Source organism: Pezoporus wallicus, unplaced genomic scaffold, assembly GCF_028554395.1.
Source record: "Pezoporus wallicus isolate ANWC-B61680 ecotype Strahan unplaced genomic scaffold, APGP_CSIRO_Pwel_v1 contig_2012, whole genome shotgun sequence".
Classification (NCBI taxonomy): Eukaryota; Metazoa; Chordata; class Aves; order Psittaciformes; family Psittacidae; genus Pezoporus; species Pezoporus wallicus.
The window spans coordinates 2,283,119-2,292,789 of NW_026639840.1; the positions used below are offsets into that span (position 1 = coordinate 2,283,119).

The window sequence follows — 9,671 nt, forward strand, 5'->3', positions numbered from 1 at the left end:
ACTAGGCTGTTCTTGTGACTAAAAGGAAAAGGAAAAAGGAGGGGGTTTTCCTTCAGTTCTTAAGACCCAAGCAGGGTTTATCAGCTATCTTATGAAACAATATTTACAGTGCGATAACCTAGAACTGTAAAAACATCACACGACATGTGCCTCTTGATCAGCAAACTCACTTTCAAAAAAGAAATGTCAAATCACTTGTAGCAAGAGGATTCACTATACCTGAAAGCATGTGAAGTGCTACACACCAGCTATGACCATTATAGGTTGAAGAAGCTAATAACCTCTTTCAAATTATTTCTGCCCAGGAGAATACCCATGCATAATCACAACTAAAGTGAGTTTAACAGAGTTCATACTAGAAAAAAACTGTAAGATCCTTAAACAAAGAAACACTCCAATATATTTCACTTTATTTTTGCAATATTAAAGTCACCATTTGCAAACAATTTTTTTAAAAAGCCATTATCTGGAATAACAGAAAAAATAAAATGTTTCCCCTATACTTAAAATAGAAAATTAATCCAACACCAGTAGTGCTAATCTCATTAATAACAGCAAATTTAAAGTGAGTCACCTTTTTAGTCTAACAAATAAGAGCTAAACCATCACATAAAAATGTAAAAGATATAATGAAAAATGTATTAAATGTAACAAGAAAGAAAATGCCAAATATTTACTCAACATTTGCTTGGACAAAAGGAAACAAAACTCTATTATAACTGTAGGTATATAAGGCGCAAAAAAAATGCAACACAGTATTACTGGTGTCTAACAGTTAGAGTGACAAGCCACTCAAATTCTGGCCCTGTTGTGTTACGCTACAATTGTTGATGATGTTACAGTACTTCCCAACACTCTTCCAGTCTGGTGATGAGATTTAGGTTTTTTTTCTCCATTAGATGTTAGCAGTTCTGATATTTAAATTAGGTAGTGAAGCTAAGGACATGCAAAAGGATTTCCAGGACTTAGGGCTGAACACGCGCCTCTGTCCTGCAGGTGATCCATGTAGCAAGGGACCTTTGCCAGTTCCACTAAATGTGCACTTACTGCAGTTCTAAAAAAAGAGCCAATATTTACCACTACACATCAGCTTGCAGGAGAGATGCCATGATAGGGTATTTATTATCAGCATTTCAAGCACTAAGATTTTGATTTCCAACGGGGGCCTGGCAGAAGGTGTAAGTCTTGACTGGAATGGAAACACACCTTGTGTGGTTTTTAAATATTATGCTTATAATGTTGAAATCCCAGACATAATGGCCACAAGCCAAGTCAATACAATAAAAAAAAAAAAAAGCTTTTAAAAGCTCAAAATGTTAACATAAGAATCATTTTTTAAAAAATATCTGATTCATCTAGAACACTCTGAATATCTAGGCCTGAGTCCAAAACCTGCCTCCCTCTATTTCAACAGGCTCTGGATAACACTCTCCGTTTCTGTAACTCTCAAACAGACAAATACATGCAATATATCATCTCAAAGCAAACTGAACCCAACACATTTCAGTGGCAGCACATTCATTTAAACAGAACCATGCATACTATATATGGGAATAAAGTGTTCCTCTGAAAGATGCAAACCCGATGTATTCTCGGGCTATAAATACCATCAGGATTCAAAATGGGCCCTTTCTGACTAATGCATCTTTGAGAGGCATGGAAGATCTTTCTTTCTCATTTATTCATCCAGCTGTATTACTGGTAGAAGCGCTAACAAACTTCTGCTGCATTTCCACCTTCCACTGCCATCAAAGGTGACCTAATTACCTTAGAGAAAGTGCTCACACTTACAAATGACGAGGTCTAATGTGGAATTCGTGTATTTAGCCCTGTGTAAAGTTGCCATAAACTCCAGCCTAGCCTTGTGATCCAACGGAGTTTTGCATTCAGTTCATAGGCTGAGGGGAAGAGTCAGGTTCCTGCTAGGAGCAGGTAGATGAACTCCTTGATTCTCATGGGTCCCTCCCAACTTGAGATAATCTATGATTCCATGCTTCTAAGCCTTCAACCATTAGCTTTTGAACTCATTACAAGAAACACGTATTTTATGACAGCTTTTTAAAATGTAGTCCCCTACCTTTTGTCACTGAAATGATATGTGGGGAAAAAAAATATTTCTTAATCATTAACACCCACACATAATGTTTCAGCAATCTTGCCCTTAGAAAACCTCCATAAGGTGTATTCACTGTGTCCTCCTCAGACTTCTGATAATTCACAAATTTTCATATATGCAAAATACATAATTTTATGCAGTGTGACTAGGTATGTTTAATAGAACCAAAAGGATACCCCATCTCCTAATTTCACCTGGAGTTATGTTTACATCTCACCAGCTTCTGTGGAACTGGTGCCCTACAACTTCACACTACAGAATGCCTTACAGCTGCTGAACTACAGCCTCATCTTTTCAAGCAATTATTACCAGCTATCCCTGAAATTCACATAAACTTTTGTAATTCTGAGTTGGAATCCACAGAATAGTAGTGTCAACACTGAACAAACACTGACCATTTCTCTGTAACTTGCCTGCTAACAAGACATTACTGCTTCATTTTAGGATCTGTCCCAGGAAGGATGCTCAGTGACTAAGATTCGCAATCTACTTTCTGGCAATAGTACAAGACCATCGTTGAATAGAAATGGACCATCATTGCTTTTTTAATTAGAATCATGAGATCCTGTCCCTGCAGAGATGATATTTAGGACTAGCATGCTCTAAATTTTCAGTGTTTCAAATCTCTGGGGCTGTAAACTGCATTCAGAAATCCCACCATATCAAAACTGAGCACATCTATCACTGTTATTTAAAAGCTTTGTGTTCCCTATTACAGACATTTCTTCTATTGAGTTAAACTGGAAAATATTGTGAAATCTAATGGTTTCCAACCAGCATTTACAGATTTGCAAACGTGTGAGAGCTGCAAATTCTTTCTGAGTGCAGATTTTCTCCTTAAATGTATGTGTTGCAAAGCCTTGAAAGTGTGTATGATACTGTATCAAAATAACATTTTGGTTTACAGCTTAAATCCTTGTCTATATATTTTCTTTTCTGCATGCATAACCAATTTTATTGTGTGTTGATAAAATGTGAAATCCATTATGAGCTCCAGACAGCAGAAAGTGTCTTCCTTCTCACAGCATGGGAAACAGCAGCACACACCTCTCCATACCATGCCTTTTTCTGCTTGCAGAAGCACCATCCACAAAGAGCTACGAGGACTTTTTCTTTCAGTCTTTGACCTCTCCACCATGTCCATGTCTCAACTGGCAACCTGTCCAGTGGGAAGCTCACAGAGTAATTACACACAGACCACCTGATAGCCATGAGACAGGAACGATTCAGTGCCTTGAGCCAGGCTGCACATGTGACTAACAAGCAAAATGCATTGCAGTCCACTGCTAATCCCTTGAGCCTTCCAGTTGTTCATACGCTTCTGCTTGGGACATCTTCTAGAGAGTCAAGGTGAGGTTCCCACATAACACATTTAAATGAAAGGGTCTCCTGTGTTATGTGTCCACGCATGCCTTCCAATGCACTCTTACGGATTTCTTTCAGTAAGTGGTGCCTTTCGTTTCTTTAGTTTTATTTGGAGAGGATGCTTACACAGGTATTGCTAGGAAACCAACAAACCTAGTTATGTAAGAGCCAGTTTCCCTTCTTTTAGGGAAAATTTAAATTTTTCCACTTACAAATTTTCTCAGGCCTTTGAGATCCGAGTGAAAATTCTTAACTTTTGAAAGAAGGCGTCTGCAAATGCTGTACTTCCAGTAAAAAAAAAAAAAAAATTCTATTAAAAACAAATGGGAATGTTGCTTGGTTTCCACGGACCAAATCTAGCAGTGTATAACTTATTAAACTTCCCAAATACGCAGTCCAACATCAAAGAAAGACAAATATTATGGCTTGTAATTTCATGCTGTCAATGGCTATCTATAATCATAATGTAATTTCATTTTATACATATATGAGCTGTGGGGAGCTGTTCAAAACACTTGAATCATTCCAACAGGAGCACAACGATAAAGATACATTCTACCTGCTAGAGCCCTGAAAGCATAAGGTACACAGGGGTACTACTGTTTGGGAACCAAGGAGAAGTGATATATGGTCCAGTATCACATTCTTCATACTGATTTTACTTCATTCGGCACCAGCCAGCTTCAGCAGCCAGATGTGCCCCAAACTTGCACGCTCTCATTTTGCTGCTTCAAGGCCAGGTTGGATGGGGCTTTGAACAACCTGGTCTAGTGGAAGGTGTCGCTGCCCATGGCAGGGGATTAGAACTAGATGATCTAAACCATTCTATGTTTAAGAGTTTGTTCAAACCCAAAACATATAGCAGATAATATCTGTAGAAAATTACCTTTAGGAGCATAGAAAATGCAACAGCAAATCCATATAATCAAAAGCATTGCAGAGTGTAAAATACACATCTAGCCACTATGTGTACTGTGTACTTCACCATGCATATTTGTTCTATTTTTCCTGTTATTTCCAGAAACAAGAACAATTAATGGTGTCAGAGTCCAGCCTACTGAATTTCAGTCTCACATTCCACTTTTCATACACCAAGAGAAATGAGTCGGTCAAGGGACAAATGAAAAACAAAGAGAAGACAAGTTCTTTAACAATTCCTAAATATGTAGATGTAAACACTGAAGAGAAAAACAGCATTTGTTAAGTCTCTGCAATATGACTGTAGCTAATTTTGGAAGATTTGCATCTAAAATTGCATACCATATTAAATAAAGGAATACAAGGGCTTCAATTGTAATGACTCCTACATTACATGAAAGACTGACAACACAGGTCAGGACTTACATATTTCTTTTTGACAGATTTTTTAAAATGTCATTTCACAAAGCAAGCATGGAGCATAAAAATCCTAAAACTACAGCAATCATTTTGGATACATTATTCAAATTCATGTTCTATTCATATACAGTGACATAAATTGGATATGGAATTTTAAGGAGCAATGTTTATCATTCTGTTACCAGAAGATTTCATATTCTTGACTTACAGTATCTCGACTTTCCCATCTCCACAGAAAAAGAAAATAAAAAAAGTGACATTTTATAAGTGTTAGACTGTTTATATCATGTTTTCCAATTCAAACCTTAAGTTCAATGACAAGGGGGGGATGAAACGTAAATAGTGAGACAATATTGGATAACACAACTGCTACAACCTGCGGAGCAGCAGAAGAGGCAGCACAAAGAAGGAAAGATCCTAACATGCAGAAAACTTAATCAGTCCCACAGTAGGAGGATCTACTTCTTGTAAAATCACTTTTGCTATGAGGTCCAATATAGTCAACATAACATATATATGCATTCACATTTTCCACCTGCAGCCTCGGCTACCTTTCCCAAGTTACCATGCAGCTCAAAGCATGTGTTTGGTAAGAGCAAAGTTTAAGGCATTTCCAGTTGTTACTTCAATTAGCCTTTACACCCTAAATTCTAGACAAGTGTTTTACAGTAACTAGTTACTCCTTACACACACAGAATTCCCTCCAATTCCCTGTTTTAGCATGTAAGGAGCACAGTATCAGCCCTTGAAAGTTCTTCACCAGAGCCTTGAAACGCCTTACAAGTGGAACAAATACAATCTAAAAAGAGATGTATACCTCCCCCTACCTGCAGAGGCCTTTATCCTCCTGCCCCAGGGAATCATATTCATGGACATAGCTACTTCAGGTCTCAAACATGAAATAAACTCATATCTTACAATCCAACATAGCTGCAGTATGGCAAATCATTCAGACTGGAAATGTTGTAACCCCCCAGTGATACCTGCTATTTAGCTGACTGATAGCCAAAGAGGTTTTAAAGACAATTTGGATGTACCTTTCTGCATTGGTTAAGAAATGAATGATTTGTTTTAACTATGTTCCAATAATGGACTATCAAACCAACAACAGCCACCAAGACAGCATGCATATGCAGTCTGTGTGCAAGTCTCTAACTTTTCATTCTCTCAAGGAAAGAAACACGAGGTGATAACCTGTGGGATTTTCTTTTTTCATCAAGATCCCTTGCAGATTTGTCTCATTGTGTGGAGAAGAAAATGCTAAATACACACAGAAGAAACTGAAGGTACGTCTTAACTATCCACCCATTCTTGAAAATCACTTTTTACTGTTGTAGGAAATGGTACAAGACATGCTTGCTTACTATCACAAATTAATTTGAGCTTTGTCACCATACCTACCTAACATCTCTCTAGAAAAGTTCAGGCTTGGTTTTGAACAAAATAAAAAGTGCCTGTAGAGAAGTGATGCTGCCTGGTAGGTTTTCTGAAGCTTAAGTTTGAGTTAAAAGCTTTTATTTATTCCTTATCTCTATCAATCACTTCTTCCATAGATAGGCCAAGTTCACTGCAACTGTTCTACTCCCAACTGGAACGTGGAGGTTCATTCAGGCAATCCAAACTGGACGCCTACCTTACGGAACCCAAATACACAAACAAACAAGTACCATAACTTTTCACACTCCAACTTTTGTTTCTGTTTTCCCGAAAGTGTTAGATCCTTCATACAGCTGGGTTATGCGCTGTATCAAGTGTGTTTAGGGGGGAAGGGACAGGAGAAAGGGGAAGACAGCTCACTGTACGTCAAAGCAAGCCAGCAACCTAGCAACCATATATTAAAAGGTGTGTGTGTTTTTGTGGGTGTCTGTGTGCCAGGAATAACTGAAGCTGATATTATTCCATTTGTAATCCAAAAAATGTGAAAAGGGAAGGGGAGAAACTCCAGCTGCTTGTCTATTTTGGGGTCTGTCAAAATCCACTTTCCTAAATACAGAATCTTAACACTTTCTATCCCATTTGTCTCAAACAAAAATGAAGTCTGGACCTGGGCAAGTTCTTACCTTTGGTCTGAAAAGTGACCCTTCAAACCAAGAGCCGACCGTACTTCACATACTACACTTTCTTCCAGCTGGCAACATACAAAAATCAAAGGGGCAAAGACGTTGACTCAAAGATTTCACACTTAGGTTAAAGGAATTCTCTAGTGTGTTATTTTCCAATGCACTGAATATTTCTAGGTCTCTACATTTAATTTATCAAACAGAAGTGTCAAAGATTCTCAGGGAGTTGAACTAGCTTTAAAAAGATTTACTGGAGAAGTTTACCTTCTCAATTTTGCCAAAGTTTGTCATTCCACAAGAGAATTGAGAGTTTTGATCAGCAAACACCCACTCCCACTCTGCATCATACACAGTCCTGGGGGTGTATATCAACTTCTGATCCACGCTGTCCCACCATGCCAGCATGTGCCTCTTTGTGGGGGCAAGCCGACACTAGGTATAACTTTCACGCCACCAGATGAAAACGAGTGTGTCCCCTCGGGGGGGGGGGGAACGGGACCCGGGGGGAGACAGGGAGGCAGTCTCAAGGCTGCACCCAACACCTCACTCCCCCAGCCACGCTCCCCCAGTTGCGGCTCCCAACAGTCCATGGCGATCCTACCACAACAGCAGACAGCACACCACCACCCAACAGGAGCTCACAGTGTCTCTTCTAGTGCTACCTCTCCCAGGTGTCCTGGTTTACCAGCCTGGGCTTCAACTACTCCACCACCATGACCGCACCAAACCATCACCGGCAGCAGGAGGGGAAGCGAACGGGGAGTTACCTTGTTTTTGACCCCGCAGTGGCAGCAGACAGTCCACAGGTACTTGAGGGTCCTCCAGAGCAGGATGATAAACAGTCCCCCAAAGAAAGTGACCATGGATGAGGCGAGGAAAGCCCACCACATGCGCTGTCCGCGGCTATCACAGGGCACCTCCATGGTCACCGGGATGATGAGCGCATCCATCTTGGGCACATTGACGGGGGAGGAGGACGAGTCTGTGTTGAGATTGTTGGCGTTGATATTGTTACTCATTCTAATGCCGCCGCCGCCGCTGCCGCCCGGGTAGGAGCCGCCGCCGCTGCCATTTGCCATAGCTAACAGCGAGCCGGGCGCGCAGGGGCTTCCGAGAGCTCCTCCCGCCGCCAGCGCCCCCCAAAAAACCCATCACCAGCCATATTGCTGCTGCCGCCGCTGCTCAGCGGAGAAAAAAAAAAATAATTGTAATAGAAATGAAAAGCCCCAAATCAAAACAAACAAACAAACAAAAAAAGAAGAAAAGCGCCCGCACAAGCCCCGGGTCCCCCTCGGGAGCAGCCAGGCCGGTGAATTCCGAGCGTCCTCCTTGCACGGCGAAAATAATGTTTAAAAAAATTAATTATAAAAAGGTAGTCTCCTCCTCACGATTCCCACCCCTTCCTTCTCCCGCATACACAGCCCCCACCCCGCCCACCCCTAAAAAAGATCATCCACCACCACCACAAACTGATGCCTCGGAGCGTCTCTCCAAGATACCCAGCGCTTCAACCCCGCTGGCCTCCGCTGGGATCTCTCAGCCTCCGCCGCGGACCTTCCCGGAGGTGATCTCTTATTATTGTTATTAGTCTTTAACTTGTTATTAGCGATACTCAGTCCCCCCCCGCGCACCCTCCTCCTCCTCCTCCTCTTCTTCCAAGTCCAGCCTCTTCCTCTCCTCTTCCCCCCTCGATGCCGGCAGCAGCCTCCTGTGGCTCCTAATTCATCCTCCGCTGGCCCATCTGTGCGTGCGCTGCCGCTGCCGCCGCCTCCTCGCCCATCCTTCGGGAGCTCCCTCCAGGGCCCAGTCTGTCGCTCAGGCTGTTGCTCCCACACGCGCAGAGGCGCCGCTGCCGCCGGTTCCCGCCCCTCCCTATCTGCCACCGGGGGACGCCACGGCCCCGCAGACTCGGCCCTGCCAGGGGTACTGAAGAGCTCCGCGGAGATGGGGTGCTGGCTCGGCTTGGGACGCCGCTGCCGCCGCTGTGGGTGGGGGGGCGCCGGCTCAGGAGGGCTCCCGGCCCCGCATGGACAGCCCCGTGCGGCGCCGCCGCTCTTCCCTGCCCCGCGGCCGCCCGACTCCGCTCGCTGTGCCGCCGAGGCACCGAGCGACAGCTCCGGATGGTCGGCAAGGGGGATTACGTGAAGGGGAGGGGGGATGCCGAGGCGCTTCACAGGTGGCGGCGAGGCGGTGCCCGGCCGCGCCGGGGAGCTGTCGGTCCAACAAGTCCCGCCGGCCCAGGCGGGTCCATCGCAGCCGCGCAGCGCTCTCCCGCAGCCGCGGTGGGGCGGGAGCAGGATGCAGCGGTCTCCCCCACCCCCCCGTGCACGGCCGTACGCGCGGCTGGTTTGGCGGATGTCATGACGCAGCGGCTAACGCACGGCGCTGTCACGGCCCCGGCCCCCGCCGCCCCGGCGCTCCCCCCTCGGTGCGCATCTTCCCTATCCCGCACCCACACCGCGGGATGGGGAGGATGCGCACCGGGGGGGAGGGGGGGCGGCGCCGGGACAGCAGGAACACCTTCGGGGGCGACCGGGCTGGACCGGGGCTCGCACATGGGGGGCAGATGGAAAGGAGGGAGAGAGGAAGGGAGGGTGCGCTCGGGGCTTTCAGGAGGCGGCTGAGTTGCAGCAGCAGGTGCCGGGGGGGGGGGGGGGGGGGGGGAAGGAGGGATGGAGAGGGGAGCCTGGTTTGGAAATGCGGTGAGGGAGGGTGAAATAAATATGGGAGAACCGTGGCGTGGGTCTTTCCGCTCCAGGCATTCTTGGTTTGTCTTTAATTGACACGGGGAA

General features: G+C 44.5%; 1 protein-coding gene across 43 annotated transcripts in view; it reads right to left on the minus strand.

The window, feature by feature from the left end:
• Positions 1–8,521, minus strand: part of KCNMA1 (potassium calcium-activated channel subfamily M alpha 1) — a 483,481-nt gene extending 474,960 nt beyond the window's left edge. For 16 of the 43 annotated variants that reach the window (XM_057416332.1, XM_057416331.1, XM_057416323.1 and 13 more), the window contains exon 1: positions 7,647–8,293. In XM_057416332.1, the coding sequence (XP_057272315.1) occupies positions 7,647–7,958 (312 nt within the window). In that variant the 5' untranslated portion in view covers positions 7,959–8,293. Of the gene's footprint in view, positions 1–7,646; positions 8,296–8,339 lie in introns of those variants that run through there. The other 27 variants (XM_057416320.1, XM_057416319.1, XM_057416310.1 and 24 more) reach the window with 6 other exon arrangements.
• Between the last annotated feature and the right edge of the window lie 1,150 nt (positions 8,522–9,671).